We start from the raw sequence: 20,561 nt of genomic DNA, 5'->3' as shown, positions 1-20,561 counted from the left end.
GCGTGTATGTGGGACAGGCATGCTGCTGAGGGATACGTGTGCATGAGCTCTGATCCTTACAGCAGCCCAGTAAGGAAGGTAGGTAGGTAGGTAGGTAGATAGGTGTGTCCTATTCCTAAGTACAGATGAGAAAACTTCCGCTTGTTTAGTCAAGGGCCTGGCTCCCCAAGGCAATACAGTTGGAAGGAGTTATTTCCCAAATAGAAACCCTTTCAGTCCCCTGCCATCTCCATCATGAGGCATGGCACACAGAACCCTTAGGATCTCTTCTGCATTTCAGTTTGTTAACATAACCCCTTGACATGCCCCATGAGAACTGCTTGAGCTGCAGAAAATTTTCCAAAACAGAGTCAAACCAAGTATAAGTCAAGTTGGTTTTTTTGGTAGTAAAACACATATCACGTAAAATTTACCATCTTAACCATTTTTGAGTATACAGTTCAGTAGTGTTAAGTACATTCACTTTGTTGGGCAAACGATCTCCAGAATGCTTTCAGTTTGCAAAACTGAAACTCCATACCCATGAAACAACTCCCCATTCCCCCCTTCCTGCAGCCCCTAGCCACCACCATTCTACTTTCTGTCATTCCACCTTCTGTCTCTATGAATTTGATTACGCTAGGAAATTCTTCATTCTCTAAGTAGTCTCAATGATTTCTGAGCTAATAAAGAGCACTGTCTGTAACTGTCACACCCTGTGAGGAAGTAGGCAGCTCTGGAAAGCCCGCACGTGGAAAAGGGGTGAGATGGACAACACCTAGGCCAAGAAACCCCAGGCCAAAGGGGAAGTGGATATTTTAGCCAGACTGTTTTCATAGCCTAATAAATGAATTGGCCATGACAGTTCAAATAGGAGAGTTTGTGTTAATGGGAACCAGTCCTTCTCTCAATTAAAAGGGCTAACGTTCACTTAGCACTTGTCATATCCCAGGCACTCTGAGAAGAGCTTTACACGTCTCGTGTCATCGAACCCTCCCAAAAGCCACATCAAGCAAGTGTCATGATCCCTGTTTTGTAGATGATGAAACCGAGGCTCGGTGAGGTCGACTAACTTGTTCTCTTAGTCACTACATATACTCCCCCTCTGGGCTCCAGCACTCATGCCATTGTGAGGGGACAAAGCCAGACACACTGTAACAGGAAGAGATACCTGCTTGAAAAAGCTGTTAATGGTCAAGGTCTTGAAGTTGGATCCAACCCCATTTTCCTCCAAGGAGAAGGCTCTTTCAGAAAGTCTTCGAGATTGGGACAAAGTTTTCCGCTCACTCACAGAGCCTTTCCCTTTAAGGAAAACAATTGTCATTCTAAAGTTTGCCTTTCTGTTTGAATATATAGCAGTTATTAACTTTACCGTATGTAGGATAGGTTGAAGCGCACTGAAGGAGAACACTGAACACGGCCATTCTTGTTTTGCATGACAATTTCCCTCCCCGATCCCTGTTCTTAGACCCCCCTGTTGGAGCCCCTAATCCTCCTCTGATCATAGTGAGAGCCCAGGAGCAACCACAGTGCCCTCCCACGTGGCGATCAAGGAGCAAGAGTCCAGAACTACAGCCAGAGCAGGGTCTGGCTAAATAATAAGCTTTATTTAGTCAACAGTGTTTAGTTTTGTTTTATTTTTATATTTACATTCCATTGGGAGAGGCATGTACTCAAATGCCCCTGCAGGCATTTGGGATTCTGGCCCGAACATGCTATGTACAGGTCAGCCTGAGTCCATCCTGGATTTGAGCTTTCTTCTGCTCTTGCTGTGTGGACCAGGCAGCAGAACTGAGTTTCTGCCTTGGCCAACCTGCCTAATGGTAATTAGAACTGAGTCACACCCAAACCTGAACCCTGATACTCTGCTTAGTTATTTCTTACCCCGTTTGAGATTTAGGTGAGGATTTTGTTACTTTTATACTGCAAAGCTCAGGGGTTCTGTAGTGAATGGTCAAATTGCATAGAACTGTGATATTTCAACCCTGTCTTTGAACATTCTCTTACCCTTAATTCTTGTCATAATGCTGAACTGGAACTTCCTGCTACCACTGAACCACCTAAACTTGCCATGCTGCCTCAGTATAATACACGACATCTTTTGGTTGCTTCTTAAAAACCAGCCTCTGTAGTCAGGTTAATTTCTCCTTGACCCAGAGATGACTGAGGACCCAGCAAGCACTATGCCTTAACTACCTAGTTTATGTGTCCTTTAAGCTCTATGCAGAACTCTTTCAAATAAGGCTACCTGGGTCTACATAGAAATTAGCATTAAAAAAACCCCACACACACATATTGTGGTGTGAATGTTGGGATGCACTAAAATGAGATTTTTTTCTTTTTTTGCGGTACGCGGGCCTCTCGCTGTTGCAGCCTCTCCCGTTGCGGAACACAGGCTCCGGACGCGCAGGCTCAGCGGCCATGGCTCACGGGCCCAGCCGCTCCGCGGCACGTGGGATCTTCCCAGATCGGAGCACGAACCCGTGTCCCCTGCGTCGGCAGGCGGACTCTCAACCACTGTGCCACCAGGGAAGCCCTGAGATTTGTTTTTGATAAATCAGCAATAACCCGGGAGTTCTGACTGGTAATTATGCATCAATAACTCCAGGATAGCAGCAGCAATAACAAAATACCTTTTCCTCCACTCCTCTGGTAAAGGCAACATTTCAGAAGTGGCAGAGCTAAGGAATGCATGAAAAACTTCCCAAGAAATGTGACTGGAGACATAAATATTTGCTGGATACAAAGACATTTTAAAAAACAGAAACTCTGCCACAGGTGAGGGGTGATATTCTTGCAAACTCCGTAACCCTCTTGGATAGTTCCATACCCAAACTGTTGAGGGAATTAATAACTCAGATCAAGGGTTAGGTAATGAAAAAGAGAAATACGCTAAATAAATCAGAACAGTAACTAAATATTCTTTTGGCATCCACTTTTTTCATTTGCCCTTGGCAAAATAAACTTTAAGGAACTGGAAATTTTGCTAGAAACCAGAGTTTTTCATTTTGAAGGCCTTGCTTTTCTTATATTTAGGAGCCAACCATGGTGCCTTTGTTGAACACACTACAAACTATATTATTATATTATTATATTTTCTTGTTATTTTCAAGAATTTTACTTTTAAGAAGAGATGGCCACTGAAAATTAACTCTTTAAAGTGTCAAACTGTGCAGAAAATTCCAACCAAAAATCTTACTATATTTAAACTCCACAAAGTTCATTGTAATTGTCTTGGGGATCACTGTCCAATCAAGCATTTGTATTCCAGTCTTAATCATGTTTCATTCTATTCACCTCCTTCTTCCTGCCCACTCCCCCCACCTTACTACAACCCCAACCCCCCACCAATCAGTAGCTAACCTCACAGTTGGTACATTGGGGAGCCCTTCCCTTCACACCACAGTTGAAAAGCTTACCAACCGTGGACTCCACATCAGTTACCTCCCTGTCGAGGGTAGAGACATTGAAGAAACTTGCTAAGCTTATGGGAGCCCAGGCAAAGGGCATCCGGTATTTCCCCAAACGTTGGCAGAAGGATTCAGCTTGAAGTTTTAGTTTTTCAATCTTTTCTTTACTCTAGAGGAAAATGGAAAGAGACAGCAGAAACAAACAATATGGCACAACATCATTCTCAATGGTGAAAAACTGAAAGCATTTCCCCTAAGATCAGGAACAAGACAAGGGTGGCCATTCTCACCACTATTATTCAAGATAGTTTTGGAAGTTTTAGCCATGGCAATCAGAGAAGAAAAAGAAATAAAAGGAATCCAAAGCAGAAAAGAAGAAATAAAACTGTCACTGTTTGCAGACGACATGATTCTATACTTAGAAAATCCTGAAGATGCCACCAGAAAACTACTAGACCTAATCAATGAATCTGGTAAAGTAGCAGGATACAAAATTAATGCACAGAAATCTCTTGCATTCCTATACACTAACAACAAAAAATCAGAAAGAGAAATTAAGGACCCACTCCCATTTACCACTGCAACAAACAGAATAAACCTACCTAAGTAGGCAAAAGACCTGTGCAGAAAACTATAAGACACTGATGAAAGAAATCAGATACAAACAGATGGAGAGATATACCATGTTCTTGGATTGGAAGAATCAACATTGTGAAAATGACTACACTGCCCAAAGCAATCTACAGATTCAATGCAATCCCTATCAAATTACCAATGGCATATTTCACAAAAAAAGTTTACAATTTGTATGGAAACACAAAAGACCCCGAATAGCCAAAGCAATCTTGAGAAAGAAAGAGTTGGAGGAATCAGTCTCCCTGACTTCAGACTATACTACAAAGCTACAGTAATTAAGACACTGTTGTACTGGCACAAAAACAGAAATACAGATCAATGGGACAGGATAGAAAGCCTAGAGATAAACCCACACACATAAAGTCACCTTATCTTTGACAAGGAGGCAAGAATATACAGTGGAGAAAAGATAGCCTCTTCAATAAGTGGTGCTGGGAAAACTGGACAGCTACAAGTAAAAGAATGAAATTAGAACACTTCCTAACACCATACACAAAAATAAACTCCAAGTGGATTAAAGACCTAAATGTAAGGCCAGACACTATAAAACTCTTAGAGGAAAACATAGGCGGAACACTCTATGACATAAATCACAGCAATATGCTTTTTGACCCACCTCCCGGAGTAATGGAAATAAAAACAAAAATAAACAAATGGAACCTAATGAAACTTCAAAGCTTTTGCACAGCAAAGGAGACCATAAACAAGACGAAAAGACAGCCCTCAGAATGGGAGAAAATATTTGAAAATGAAGCAACTGAAAAAGGATTAATCTCCAAAATATACAAAGCAGCTCATGCAGCTCAATATCAAAAAAACGATTCAGTCAAAAAATGGGCAGAAGACCTAAACAGACATTTCTCCAAAGAAGACATACAGATTGCCAACAAACACATGAAAAGATGCTCAACATCACTATTCATTAGAGAAACGCAAATCAAAACCACAATGAAATATCACCTCACACCAGTCAGAAGGGCCATCATCACCAAATCTACAAACAATAAATGCTGGAGAGGGTGTGGAGAAAAGGGAAACCTCCTGCACTGTTGGTGGGAATGAAAATTGATACAACCACTATGGAGAACAGTATGGAGGTTACTTAAAAAACTAAAAATAGAACTACCATATGACCCAACTACTGTGCATATACCCTGAGAGAACCATAATTCAAAAAGATACATGTACCACAATGTTCATTGCGGCGCTCTTTACAATAGCCAGGACATGGAACCAACCTAAGTGTCCATCAACAGATGAATGGATAAAGAAGATGTGGCACATATATTCAATGGAATATTACTTAGCTGTGAAAAGGAACGAAATTGACTTATTTGTAATGAGGTGGATGGACCTAGAGTGTGTCATACAGAGTGAAGTAAGTCAGAAAGAGAAAAACAAATACTGTACGCTCACGCACAAATATGGAATCTAAGAAAACGGTACTGGTGAACCCAGTGGTAGGGCAGGAATAAAGACACAGATGTAGAGAATGGACTTGAGGACATAGGGGGATAGGGGAAGCTGGGACGAAGTGACAGAGTAGCACTGACATATATACACTACCAAATGTAAAATGGATGGCTAGTGGGAAGCTGCTCGTCGCACAGGGAAATCAGCTCAATGCTTTGTGATGACCTAGGGGGTGGGATAGGGAGGGTGGGAGGAGATATGGGGATATATGTATACATATAGCTGATTCATTTTGTTGTACAGCAGAAACTAATACAACATTTTAAAGCAATTATACTCCAATAAAGATATAAAAAAAAACCACAACCAATATGGCACCAGCACCAAGCCAACTGCCTCTGCCATGGATATGACAGCCATCTCCAAAATCCCTACTCTACTGATTAAAAAGAGGGAATAGGCAGAAAAACAACACATCTCAGGCCAGAAGTCCAACTGATAAGGAAGTACAGAATAGAAAAGGAGGAATTTAAAGAATTAAAGAAAGCCTACATTCAGTTATTAAATATACCTTCAGCTAAACAAACAAACAAAACAAGCAAACAAAAAACCCAAAAGTATTGGGGCTTGTTATACTACATAATCAACAAGTACCTCTTTTAGGTGCTAGCTACACTGGATTCGCATGAGAGAATCTTGGGATGAAAAGTTTTGTACATCATCTATCAAGCTCTTAAGTGAGCCTGTTTTTCCACAGTTGTCTTGGAAGATTCCAGAAAGATCTATAAGGGTTCCTAACAATCTCCTTATTAGGTTGACAACACTTCCAAAGTAATCATTCTAAGTTCAGGATAAAAGGTAGATTAAAAAAAGCAAGTTATCTTGAGTTCAATAAATCTTACTTGAAATTTATGAGTCTGCAGTAGGATGCTGTTAGGCAAGTCTTATTCCAAAAAGGCCATGTTTTAAAAATTATGTTGGAAACTTTTGCAAATGGGTGCTGAGAAGAGATGTCCTTTTCATGGCTCAGTACCTATGTTGTACTAATAAATTTATGATGTACAGCAGTCTCAGCTAATGTCCAAATATCCAAATCAGAAAGGGTGGTGGCCCATGCTGTGGAGGAAGCTAGGGGAGCTGTGGCACTGTTCAGTTTCATGGGGTGTCTGTGGCCCTCCCAACCGAGCCCAGGCCTCAGAACCAAGACAACAGGACGCATTTTTGCCCTAGTCAAGTTTTGTAATTAGACATTGGTGTGTACATCATCGTTTGCTGAGTTTAATAGTTTATTTCTTTAAAAAGTTGTCATCGATGAAGTTTCCCTTCCTTATTTTGTTTGAATATAATTTATTAGTGCTTCATATGGGGACACATTATGGACTAAACTCCATTAACTATTTTATGGGAGACTTCTGAAAAATACCTGCTTATTCTAAAATGTTACCATTTAGCAATACTCAAAATAGCATACCTTTCCACCATCACTTTCTTTGATAACCATGTAGGGTTCTGCACAGTCTCCAATCTCTCCCTGCTGAAGGACTTTTTCAATCTACCAACAAAAATAATATTAAAACAAAGCACGTGAATTACATTTGTATAATGGAATCTATGCAACCATCAAAATAGTGTCTTATGACAATATTTGATGACATCAGATGTCCATAATATATGTTTTTTGATTTAAAAAATTAGTACGAAGAGTATTACACAGTTTTGTAAAAAAAATCATAAAGGCATATTAAAAGGACGATAGATACACGGCAAATGTTAATAGTAGTTATCTTTGTATGGTGGGATTATGTACTGTCTTTATTTTCTTCCTATTGCTTACGTGTATTTTCTGTTTTTAAATAATAAACATGTATTATGCCTACAATAAAAAATACAATAAAAGTTATTTTTTAATACAAAACCCACAAGACATATGTAGGATGTTAATAGCTCATTTTGTTTATTATTGCTTACAACGTAAAAAAAGAGATACGACCTCTGTGAAAGTCAGGTTGGGGACTAAAACCTTCCACAAAATGAATAAATGAACAGAATAAATTATCTGTAATTGTCTCCCTTGTATTTCCTATTAGGGCTGCTTCTCTGGATTTAACAGACTTGGAAAGGAACTTGAAAGCAGTAGGATGGTACAGCTTTTCACTTTGCTAACTGGCTGGTAATATGAATTACTACTGTCAAGCATCGTCTTCCATCTTGCTGCAAGTGAAGGACCTGGCTGGCCATAAATCTAGGCACCATGTTTAAGAGAAAAAAAAGCAGAAATTTAAAATTGTCTAACCCTCTGCTCAAAGAAAATTTAATTTAACTTATATGTGGAAGAGAAAAACAAATGGATTTAGTCCCATTAGTCTGTGTTAGTAGTTGAGATAATCCTTGAAGAAGAAGTTTGGGTCAACATATCCTAAAAGGCACACATTCTTAACAGGCACTGTCAATTAGGCACCAAGTATTTAACCAGAAATACCCAAGTGGTGGAGGGTGATTCATGGAGTTTCAAAGGAAATGGCATGGGGCTGCTCAACGAACATCTGTCTCAAGAAGACTGCAAGCATTAAGTCTCTCGTCTCACAGAGGAACTTAAAAACCCCTTCCCACTGCCATAGCCTGAAGATGAGGCTGATCCTCCTGAGAGATGCACCAGGTTGAGGCCATGGACACGTAACACTCGAGGTAGAAACTAACCCATTTTCCTGTTAGTCAGCGATCATTCACCTATTCATTTGTTTAGAAAACATTTGTTGAGTCCTTTCTGTAGGGTAGCTGTTGGGGAGACAAGGTGGTGAACATGACAGGCCTGGTCCCTATCCTCCTGAAATTGATGGTCGGGAGTTTATACAGCAAATTGGAAAGAAGCTAATTTTTCCATGAGGTCAGTGGACAGAAGTGTGGTCTTTAAAATGAACTTTGAACCGAGATAAAGAACCTTCTCATTAGAATCCTGAAGCGAAGAATGGGAATGCCATGACTTTGCATCTAGAGCATGGAACCCACAGGAGAGGGATCTCCAGAATTTGGAAGGAGGATCCAGATTCGACCAGATGAGCAGATACGATTCCCTTCACCGAGTTGGACAAGGCTAACTTCAGGTACTTTGCGAGAAGGAGCTGCCGGCTGCTATGAGAGCCTACTATGTGGTCCTTCAGCACTGATACGTAAAAGAAACGCCTGAGTCCTCGTAACCATGGCAGGCAGGGGAAAGGGGCATAACAGAATTGCCTGGGAATTTCTTTAAGGTAAAGAGGCTACCCTCAGCCCTATTTAGAGGGAAAGAAGCAACAACTGTGGTATTACAATAAAGAAAAACAAATCAGAGGCAAACCAGGGACTGTCTTACTGAGTAGATTTAAATTTCTTAACTCTATCCAGACAATTTAGAGAATCTTTATCACTGCCAAATGAATGCATTTATACATCTGAAAATTTTGGAATATACTTAGTAATAGTCACCCATAGGTAACCACTGATATTTAGCAGACTACCATGGGTTACCCAAAATAAAGTCATCCACTGAGAACTGGAATTGGAAATAAAATTTGGATCTATGGAACTGGTATTGACTTCTTTGATTTCCCAGGCTGGAGTGAATTTTAAAAGTAACTGCAGGCTGCTACAGTTTGCTAGAGTGGACTTTAAGCTAATTTTCCTGTATGTCTAAGTAATGTTGCAATGAAAAGGACACACATTAAGTTTGACAACAAGAGATGTGTCTTTTTAGCAATAGAATTTTAACTCTGTTTTCCAGAAACTTCAACAAGTTCCCTTCAAGCTATAATGACCTTTCAGAATTTTTGTAAAACGGTGTAAAGGGAGCTAGAATGGAAGGACATCTGCCTCTTGTTAAGTGACCTCCACATCACCTGAAGTTTTTGGAACCTGTATGCTACTCTCATGGGATCATGGGGGAATCAATGAGATTATGGACATAAAACACTGTGCTAACTACAAAATGTCCCAATCCTAGAATGCTGGGTGTACATGAAATGAAAACAACAGGACTTTTTTTTAATTTGAGGGTAAAGAGTCAATGAGACTAATTATTTGGCTTAAAGTAGATAAAATACTCAATGTTTGCTGTTAACTTCTAACCAGCCATTTTGGTGTGTAGAGAAAGTCTCTGGTTTTCTTACATCAGCAAAGAGTACAATCTAGAATGAAAGGTCTTTCCACTCAGAACTGCCCACAGATTTTGGCTCTCACTAGACATACTCAGTCTGTGAGATGGCGATGAATAAGGGCGAGTGAAGCTTGGACACTATAACCCACACCTCAAACTGTCAGAGCCTGGATTTTTGGACATTTAACTCTGGGTCTTTAGAAAAATGTGAACATGATTAGGAGACTCTACCTGAGATTTTTCTCCACAGCAGCCTCCCAGAGCTGGATAGCTGAGGGTGTTTTCCTTGTTAGAAGGAAGGGTGTGTATACATGCCAGACTTTATTCTGTAATCACAACTACTCACTGAGGGAGGTGTTATTATCTCCACTTTACAGATGAAGAAACTAAGTCTCAGAAAGGTCAGGTAATTGCCCAAAGTCATATAGCTACTAAGTTGCAAAGCCAGGACTCAAACCTAGGACCGTTTGACTCCAAAACCCATCGTCTTTCTAGTACCCAACACAATTTGCTCGTAAAGGAAAAGGAGTAAAGTTGAGAGGGAAACAAAGCGAATCTCACAGAGGACATGTAATATTTTCTGATACCTCTTTCACTCTAAACATGCACTGGGAGTAATGCAACAATGAGAACATCAGACTGTGCCAATCAGATTGTGCTGAGCTACCTTGACTACTAGGTAGATGTCCGAGGATGGATAGGTGACTGAGAATACCGCAGATCTTGCCTGACTGGACGTGGCAACAGAGGGCGTGTGAGCACGCAGAAATCCTTTGAATTGGTCAGAGTTCAGGTCACAGTGAAAATTTTCTGAGATCTGTAAATGAGTGGCAAAATGAAAAATGAGTTATACCTATTGTTCTCATGGTCTAAACATGTTAAAAAAAAAAAAGTGGAAAAGAAAAACCCACCAGGTTTCACCAAACAAATAAGTATAACCGTAGACATGGTTTATGACTAGCAGCTGCTGGAAAATCTGATACGTATTTTGCCACAGTCTCTAGATATTTCTGAGTCATTTGAGAGATGTTCTTTGAAACATTAAAATTTGTATCAACCCACCAGTATCTCCTGAATTTCAGTGATGTGCTAGGTACTGCATTGAAGAAAAGCAAGGCATTACTTTGGCTCTCAATTAGTTTACAATCGAGAATGAGGGAAAAGGCCAATGCATACTAACTACAGTAAGAGCAAAATATAAGTGACCACACTCCTACAAAAAACCGCTGTGGAAGTTCCCGAGGGTGAGAGGTCACATCCAGTTGGGGGGGATGGGGAATGCTTTCCATGGGGGAGGCATGTGAGATGGACAGGCCTTGGAAGAAGGTTCCGCCAAGCAGAGCTGGAGGGGGACTGTGTACCAGGGAGAGAGTGCAGCACAGATATCTCGGAGGCTAACACGGGGAGTGACTTTAGTTAACATCAAGGAGCCTGGCTTGACTCTGCCTAGGCTCTCGAGGGAAAGAAAGCAGATGAGAGCCATCCTGAAGAAAGCCGGGCATGGAAGCTGAAGCGTTTGCTTTCGATGTTGCGGGTAGTGAGTATCCATTACAGATTTCGAGCAACAGCATGTCACGATGAAGGCTCCTGAGCTCAGCGGTGAGGCGTTACTTAAGAACCACTGTAGAGTTGGGTTTCCCCTTCACCACTAATAGATTTACAGCCAAGAAGTGGCTCCCGGGCAGAGACTACACTTACCAGCCTCCCCTGCAGGGTTAGGAGTGAGCACGTGACTAGATTCTTTCCAGTGAATTGTGAGCACAAGTGACGATGTGTCTAACTTCCAGGCTCCAACACCACCCCACACCCCCACCATCTTTCCCCCTTTTTCCGGGGGCCGTAGCGGCAGTGACAAGAGTGACTGGGGAGGGCACATACTGAAGATGTGTGGAGGAGACACTGCCACTTGGGTTCCCGAATGCCTGAGTGGAGGAGGCCACTGTTGACCCTGCACCTCCCTACTCTGGATTGTTAAGAGACAAAGGCAGAAAATTCTCCTTCTTCTAGCCAAGGGTTCTCCATATGTGGCCCCCTGACCAGCAGCTTCAGCATCACCTGGGGACCTGTTCGAAATGCAAATTCTTAGGCCCCATCCAGATTTACTGAATCAGAAACTCTGGGGGTGGGCCCACCATCTCTTTTAATAAGCCCTCCGGTGATTCTGCCTGTGCAAATCTGAGCTTTAAGCCACTGTAAACCATTTAAACCACTTAAACCATTAAACCATTCAGCTTTAAACCACTGAATGTGTGTGGGGGAGGTCTCCTTGTTTTAGCAGTTTACCTGCCCAGACCAATACAAATCTTAGTGATCATTAATATTTATTCAAAATATACACACTTCCTTAGCTACTGAATGGTTATGGGTAGAGGGGCAGAAACGTCTCCTCTGGTTTTGCTATTTGTGCCCTCCTCTAGGAGTTACAAAACGACAAAACATGAAGACATTCATGGAGAAATCTTTTCAATTAAAAGCACAATATACTTGGTGAGGTCTCTACCTGATGGCAAATTTAGACTTTCATTGCACAAGATGTCTTCCATTCATGATAAGCCTGTCTCACAATGCAAAAAACTCCCCAACTGAGGAAACATTACATGCACTGGGCTTGTTATAGCCATGTTTACATTGCTTTGTTTTATGTGTAACCCCATATGTCACTATTTCACTTCTCTATCTCAGCCAGGCTACCACCTCCAGCTGACTTTCTCGTAAAGGTTCTTCAAAGAACATAAATTCCCAGGTCACTTCTTTAAAAACTGCAAAGGCAACAGAACTGGACATATCAAAGGTCATTTGCTTTCAAATCTGATGTGGTTTTCCTACATAGAAGTGAGATTTAAAAACATGAACCCCAAGACAACGAACAACATGCAATGCCCTCAGGGTTGGGCTATTTTTTGCTGTCTTACCTTTTTCCTTTCTTTAACATCGTAGAGGGCAATGCTGGCAAACAGAGGCTCAATTTCAATCTCAAACCTGTCAGAGAAAGAGAGAAAAACATATAGTTTTAACTTAGATAATTCTGAATTTTCTGAAAGTGCCTGGATATATAATCTGGTTAAAAATGTAAGTTGTTTTCAGAAGTATTTGGGTAGCTCTATGCATGTGAGAATCACACTGGAATGTTAATGGAGAAATATGGGAGGTTCATGGAAAATTCCTAATCATTTGAGATCATGGTGGATGGTACGTTCTCCCCAAAAGTGCTTGCTGGTGACCCTGCAACAGAGAGCGGGTGGAACAGATCCTTGGTCTGATCCAGTACGGCGCTTCTTACCACTGTAGCTGCTGTGTTCTCAGAGGATTGAGTCTCTGTCTTAGCTAAAGGTCTTGTTTACAGTTTACAGATTACTGCTAGACTAGAAAGCTCTATTATTCAATTTTAAGGGCTGGGGCTTTTCAGCTAGTACCAAAAAAAAAAGTTCAGTTGCTTTTCTTTAGGTTAGGTTATGATGTGTGTGAATATCTGGCCCTTCCTAACTCCACTGCCAGGGTAGCTGCTGACCTCAGGTGGAGGGAGGGGATTGAGCACTGCTGATAAACACTGAGGTGTGTGGATCCAATGAGAGCTGGAAACACGGCCCTAATTGCCAATTCCCCCAGAAATGGTGGGTTTGAAGAGAGGGCATCCCCAAAGCGTAATCCTGCCACACGTTATAGGATGCACATGGAGCAGAGATGTTCACCTTCCAAATTTCCCAGGTTAACGATCCATGATCCTGCCGCTAAGAGCCCTAGTAATCAGGCCCTGGATCACCGTTATGGCAGAAGTCAGGTAAATTAGGTCAAATTTTGTTTCAAGGCATATGTGAGAGGATGGCCTTATCACTGGATAGCTTTGTCTAAAAAGAGGACTTTTGAAGAAGAATATTTGGGCAGAGGTAACCACAGACAAGAGTGAGTCGGTCAAATGGCACTTTTGGAAATGAGGCAGTAAGGCATGATGGCAAAGGAGGGCACTGAGTCAGACAGACCTGGGCTCTGTTCCCTCTCCCACTGCCTGCTAACTCTGGGATCTTAATCAGGTTACTTACTCTTCCCAGTTGCATTTATTTATCTGTAACATGATCAAAGGACATCTGCTCTTCCCATTTCCTAGGACTGTTGTAAGCATTGTGAAAGATAATGTGTGTGAATATGCTTTATAAACAATGTCAAGGAACACCATTATCCACAGTAGCCAAAAGGTGGAAGCGAACTCAGGTGTCCATCAAGGGATGAATGGATCAACAGAATGTGGTATAGGCATACAATGGCATATTATTCAGTCTTGAAAAGAAAGGAAATTCTGACACATCCTACCATATGGAAAAATGCTGAAGACACTGTATAAGTGAAATAAACCAGTCACAAAAGGACATGCGTTATATAATTCCACTTTTATGATGGAATGGTGGGAGAGAGAAATGGGAATTATTGTTTAGTGGGTACAAAATTCCAATTTGGGAAGGTGAAAAGAGTTCTGGAGATGGATGGTGGTGATAGGTGTACACCAGTGTGAATGCACTTAATGCCACTGAAACACCACTCAAAATGGTTGTGATGGCAAATTTTACATTATGCATATTTCACCACAAATAAAATTTAACATTATCATTAAATTTTTACTGTTCATATTTAAACATTCTAGGTTTACCTATAAGAACTTGCTTTCTTTTATCCAGTTTATTTAAAGTAGTGAAAGACAGGATGATCTCTTTGGTTCATCTCCCCTATTGCAGGCATATGTTGGTATGAATACTATTTAAGATACTGGTGGAGTAGGTCAAGTATACGTTGAGCAAACACTGCGATTCTACTTAATTTCTGCTTTGGCAGTTTGGGGGAAAAATAACTAGAAACTACACTTCTCAATTTTCATCAAGAGAAACCCAAGTGACTCAATTTGTTTTTTTAATAATATTACATGACTATCTTAGTGACCATGTGTTCCCACCTGTGAGAAGAGCTACCATTTATTTATGGAAAACATCTAGGAGACTTAGTGTCATGCATCACAGGGAAGAATTCCTCCAATCCCAAAGGGCATAGTTGCTGTGTTGGATGAGCTTCCTGTGGTGGGTGGGTGAGTGCCTCAGACAATAGGGTGGACTTCCTGAACAATGAAGGCAGAGGGGGACCGATCAGCCACTTCCACTCAGTCCTCCTGCTGAAGGGCTAGGAGGTTTCCCCTTCCGGGTCAGCTCGCAAGGGCTAGAGTTTGCCTTTCTGTACCCGTTGCTTGATACAGAGCTCATTTATTGGCCGCTCATCTCCGTGTACAAGACAAAATGTCCGAACTCCTCCCCCCATCCTACTGGTAAAACTGGCTTAAGGAGGGTGTTACAACATCAAGAGATCTCCACACCTGTGTAAGCAGTCATGCTGGCTTGTGTTCTGAGCAGAGAATTCGGGAGGCTCCGCAACAGAACCAGAAATTTCTGGCACATAGGAACTTTGAGATCTGGTCTCACTACTTCATTTACAAGAACTCAAAATCCCAGAGACGTCCCCAGGGCTGAAACATAGTCCTGAATCCAGAATCCAAAGGCTCTAATTGCAAACCAGGTGCTGCCTAAGGGGTCCATGAATTGACGTCAAGAGATGGATGACCTTCCTAATAGGGTATTTAAAAATGTTATGCTTATGAACTTTTGCCTTGGTAGAGCATTCACAACTTAATATCTTCAAAAGAGCCTAGGAAGAAGCGGAAGAACTAATTCTCTAAAGCAGCAGTCTGCAAAGAGGAAAGGGAGGCAGGCAGGCACTCCAGGGGGTAGGCAAGACAACCCACTGGCATGCAGGAAGAAAATACTATCATTTATTTTTATTTATTGAGTGCATCCTTCAAAATGCCTCATTTATGTATGTTTTATAATATATATAATATTTAATAAACAAGTACAAAATGAATACACACATGCAGAGGATGTGTGACTTCTAAATACAATCAAAAAATATGGAAACAATTGCTTTAAAGCAAATGCGGCCCATGAGATGAATCCAGATTTCAGACATGTTCTTTTGGAAATGTGTGGTACTTAAGAAGGAAATGAGAAAATAGTTAAGAAGTCAGGAAATTATGCAGAAAAATCTGGATTTCTAGCTTCTCTTAAAAAAAAAATCAGACAATTGACCAAAATGGGCTTGTTTACTTGGATGGCAAGAATTGGCCCTAGCTAGTACTGGGTGCCCTGTTGAGATAGTTTGCTGCAGTCCCCACTACTCTATATTGTCCACTGGCACTGAGACTGAATTTTAGTTGCATTTTTCGTTGTGTTTTAACAGTGGTGTGCTGGTAAATGTTTAACAAACAAGCCTCTAAAAAAAAAAAAAAGGCTCTAATTTGTAGCATTTTCTGAGTTCAGTGTTGTAAATATTTCCACCATTTCACCATGGCCAATTTCAAGCTACTAACGTGACTTCACTGAATAAAGAGTTGGGAAGAGAAGTATGCAATCAACTCTCAGGAGTTAGAGCGGACTCCAGCACGCCAGTGGCTTTTACTGTTATTTTTCTTAATGTAGGCCACTTCACTCAATTAATTACCTACGTGCCTAACCTTAGTGTTTTGCCTTCCCTGTCATAGAAGAATGACTGTCAAAGGCTTGGCAGGATTAGAATCTGGGACTAGCTGACTTCAAACTCTGCTCTTTCTACTACCTCACAGGGCACTGTTAAAAGTGTGTTGGGGGTCCTCCCCAATTCAAGCTCTGAGGGTAAAGACACAGTCTGTATTTGAAAGGCAAGACAGATCTCAATGTAGTGATTAGTGTCTGCTCATACTTACTTCAGGGTCAGCAACTTGACCAATATTCTGTTGCCCAGATGTTCCTTAGGACAGTCTGGTACCGGACGTATTTCCACAGCATCCTCCTATTGTTAATCACATTGTAAAAGAAATCAGTAGTGAATTCCCATGAAGAGTTCCAGTTGAAGTTAACTCGGGGAAGGGAAGGCTGCTAGCCACCATGCAAGACAGCTTGCATTTGCTTTATTTCTAATTGCAGAATAACACATTGACTTTTACAAGACAGTTTATTATCCAACCCTTGTGCTTCAAAGTCAGCATTTACAGCCAACATTTTCTCCTTTCAGAAAGCCAAGCATTTAAGACAAAGAGACCGAGGGAGGAAGGAAGGAAATGTGAACATGGATATGGCTTAGTAACATCCACCAGATGGCAATGCAAAATCTTACACCTATTGTTGACTTTTTTTTTTGGCCGGTTCTAAGGACACAGAATATTTCTCCTGCCAAAGGCTTTACTAGTAAATATGTGAGTTTCAGATTTGAGATCTGAGTCAGAACAGTTCACCTGAGGCTATAAACCATTAAAACTATAATACAGTGTCTTTCTCGGTTTACTGTTTTCTTAAACAGATGACAGAGATTTGGGGTTGAATTTGTAGGTTCTAAATAAACGTGTCCAGCTAGAACTTGCTAAAGTTCTAAGTATAGAGAAGCTTAGTAATGACAAATTTAAGAAATACGTCTGTCTATTTTACTACATAGGGACCAAGGGACTTAAAGGGAAGTATCAAGTTCCTGTTGTAACTTTTAACATTCAAATGTGAACTATCACAGTATCTTAAGTATAGTCATGCATGCAAAGATCAACAGTGCCAGTTTCCCTGAGAACTTTAATTCTTGCTCTTGTAGTAAGCTATACAAACTCTGATGAGTGGTCTGCAGCTCACAAGGGTACAACGAATAGAGCCATGTCTAATTGTATTTTCCTGGGCTATAAATGATATCCCAAATACCCCACAACAACCAGAAGAATTTTAAAATTCTGTTCTGATGCCTACACTGAGCTGAAGTTGAGAGACTTCAGCTCAGTGTAGGCATCAGAACAGAATTTTCAGGGTGATCAGAACAGACACATCTGAAAGGGAAGGGGCCCCTTGTTGGAAAACAACCTCACCGTAAAGACATTCCTGGGTTTCCAAGACTCCCTTTGGTCTGGATTCAGAACTTTGGGATCCTTTTTAAAAAGCTTTTCACTTGGAAAATTGTAAACATATACAAAGCTAGAGAGAAGAACGTAACAAACCACATTTACCTATCACCTAGCTTTAACAACTTCGACTCATGGGCAACTTGGTTTCATCTATACTCCCTCTTACTACCTTACTACCCCATTCGGTGTTGGAAGCTTAGAAGCAAGGCCCCACCTATCATATATTTTCATCTGTGAATATTTCAGTACAGATCTCTCAAAGATAAGGACTTTTTAAAAACACGTACCATAATACTATTATTACTTTTTAAAAATTAAAAATAATTTCCTATTGTCACGAAATACGTAGTCAGTTCCAAACTTCCCCAGCTGTCTCAGTTTTTTTTTTACAGTTAGTTTGTTAATTCAGGTTCCAAACAAAGTCTACATATTCATATGTTTCCTAACTCTAATCTATATGAATTTCTTGCACCTTTACGGTTATCTGAAATGAGAATGAATTGCCAATAAAGCAGAAGAGGAAATGTGAAGTTGTACTGGATACCCGTCGTTTTCCTCTTCCTGGGAGGAAACAGATAGATATTTACAACGAGAGAGAGAGAAAGAGAGAGAGGGAGAAAGGCAGAGAGAGAGAGAGAGAGAGAGATCGTAAGAGAGAAAGGGATAATGTGAGAGATGTTGCTCTTCCATCAGCTGACCCAAGGATCCTGAGGCCAACTCTACATCTGCCTACTTGTGATTTCATTATGTGAGCCAATAAGTCCCTACCTTTTTTCCAAAATTGGTTTTTACTTGGGTCCCATTACTTGCAACCAAAAGAGTCCAATGCAAACTCCTCTACGATTTGGAGTATAGTGGCACCCTTCTTATTGATCAACACATAGGATGCCTTTTACAGAATCAGAGTGAATCAGGGAAAAAACTCACCGCATAGAAGCTTGGTGGTTGAATTCTACTTTTGCCTCCCCTGTATACTCAGTCATAATTTGGATGTAAGAGTTCACCTCTCTTCCAACTTTGTTTCATCGGGAAATAAAGTAATAATAATATAAAATAATTTCACTAATGTGGTGTCAAAAAATTCAGCACTTGTAATCATTTCATGGTAGGCCAGAAAGTTACCCTTTTTTTTACAGGACTTTCTCTGGAGAAAGTACAAGTTACAAGAACAGATGCAATTTCTGTGTGTACAACTCCAACACATTAAAGGGCTGGTAGAGAAGCCCTCTAACATTTTAGACTTAGCGATTTCCAAATAACCTATACACAATCACAAAGCATTCCTCTCCACTTAGTATGGCAGGCCCCATTAGGACATCTGCTAGATCATAACTTTTAGTCTCAATTGAGTTTCTGCATTGTTTAAAGACCATAAAACAAAATTCCTTCAAAATAGTCTATGATTCATCCTTGTAATCAAGCCTGGATATCCTCCCATTTAATCTCATGAAGGAGACTTTAATGAGCTGATGTCTCACTGGAAGTCTTCTCCTCACCCTTTAACTGTTTTCTCTCTACTGGTGTCCATTTGGGATCTTTATTACCTTTTGGCACCTCCATCATGGAATTGGGAGGAAGAAGAATGCAAGTGAAGGTCATATCAGTCAGATATAACATTTCTTGACAAATTTGGTAAGAAGTTTTAAAGCTGTAGATGGAAACTGAAAAGTTACAAGATGTGATTGTTTATGTCATCTTTGGATTTCCATTAGGTGTGCTAATATACCAGGTAGCCATATATAGATAAACAAACAGTTAAACATAAAATTTGGAGTTAATGGGTTTGGATTCCCCATTCTATGATTCAATTTACCTGCTGTATCTTGAACAAGTTATTTAACCTCTCTGATTCTTACTTTGTAATCTGAATATGGAGATGATAACACTGCCCACATAATTCATATTTATTTTTAATCTGCCTCATTCAGAAGAGGCTTCGAGGCCCCTGACAATTAAAAAAAAGGATTTGAGGCCACTGCAAATAAAATAAATAGACGAGAAAACCAAGGTGGTTGGAAAATAAGGATGAGAAAAAAAGAAAGCTGAAGTAAATTCAGGACACCAATAAGTAAGCCACCAGATTTAGTAGAGGTGAACAGAAATTTGACTCCAGGTAACGAATTCTGTGGAGCTGATTACAAGATGTGACAATCTCTAAGCATACACGTTTTCTCAGTGGGAGCATAATTCTTCTTTGTCTGAAGGCTTGAGGGACCATTTTTTTTAGATCCTCTTTGAGGCAGGTGCTGTATGATGAGTAGGTCAATATCCTCAATAATATTTGCACAGTGGACATATCATATCAAATAGCTGCTGTTTCCCTTATTGTCTTTTTTTGCTGACCACTAGTAAGCTCATCGAAGGGCAGATAAGCAAACAGTTCACAGGGGTGGGGGAGTCACAAGGTGTGAGAATGAGGCTCCCTGATGGTTTTGATTGATCCTAAGATCTCATTTCAAATACACAGAGGCATGGAAGGATGGCATATCTTTTATGCAAAATTTCCCTAAATCTTATTTCTTGCAACTCAGCTTTTAATAAAATTTGGACAGCAAAGATATATTGTGGTAATCCGTTTCTGGCAAGACGCAGAAATGAAGATATTCTGACATGCAGAACGGGAGACTATGAGCCTCTTATAAAGGAGCCTGAACGGGCCTGAATAACGGTCATCTGCCATCCCATCCAAAGTGCCCCCAGGAGCGACCACAGGCAAAGCCTAAATCGAGTTGTTTCAGGTCAGCTCCACTATATAGAGTAGACAATCAAGATCCGGGTGTTCTATGCACTGGGAACACGGCTATGATTATTTTCGACTGGAATGTTTTCAAAGCAGGTCTCTCTGGTTGTTCACAGAGACCATCCAACAAAAACCAGAAAATCTTAACAAAGCACTAACGAGCATCAAGGATTAAGTAATACATGTATTGATAGATTAGCCGCAAAACACACCTTCAAGTAACTCAATGGTTTGACTGGCTGAGTGGGCTGACTGCATGTAGACCCTTGGAATGTTTTGAGGATTAAATGAGACAGTATCAGTGAAAGT

At 40.6% G+C, this 20,561-nt stretch overlaps 1 protein-coding gene across 2 annotated transcripts in view; it reads right to left on the bottom strand.

Annotated features, from left to right (window-relative positions):
• DOCK8 (dedicator of cytokinesis 8) overlaps nucleotides 1-20,561 on the bottom strand; it is a 221,983-nt gene that overhangs the window by 115,203 nt on the left and 86,219 nt on the right. For both annotated transcript variants that reach the window (XM_027105744.1, XM_027105745.1), the window contains 6 exons: nucleotides 16,340-16,425; nucleotides 12,480-12,546; nucleotides 10,235-10,384; nucleotides 6,910-6,990; nucleotides 3,399-3,558; nucleotides 1,151-1,281 (listed from right to left, as the gene is read on the bottom strand). In XM_027105744.1, the coding sequence (XP_026961545.1) occupies nucleotides 1,151-1,281; nucleotides 3,399-3,558; nucleotides 6,910-6,990; nucleotides 10,235-10,384; nucleotides 12,480-12,546; nucleotides 16,340-16,425 (675 nt within the window). The remainder of the gene's footprint in view (nucleotides 1-1,150; nucleotides 1,282-3,398; nucleotides 3,559-6,909; nucleotides 6,991-10,234; nucleotides 10,385-12,479; nucleotides 12,547-16,339; nucleotides 16,426-20,561) is intronic.

The sequence above is a fragment of the Aethalodelphis obliquidens genome, unplaced genomic scaffold, assembly GCF_003676395.1.
Source record: "Aethalodelphis obliquidens isolate GAN/ISIS:26980383/991018 unplaced genomic scaffold, ASM367639v1 scaffold7, whole genome shotgun sequence".
Lineage (NCBI taxonomy): Eukaryota > Metazoa > Chordata > Mammalia > Artiodactyla > Delphinidae > Aethalodelphis > Aethalodelphis obliquidens.
This window is presented reverse-complemented; position numbering and strand designations above follow the sequence as displayed.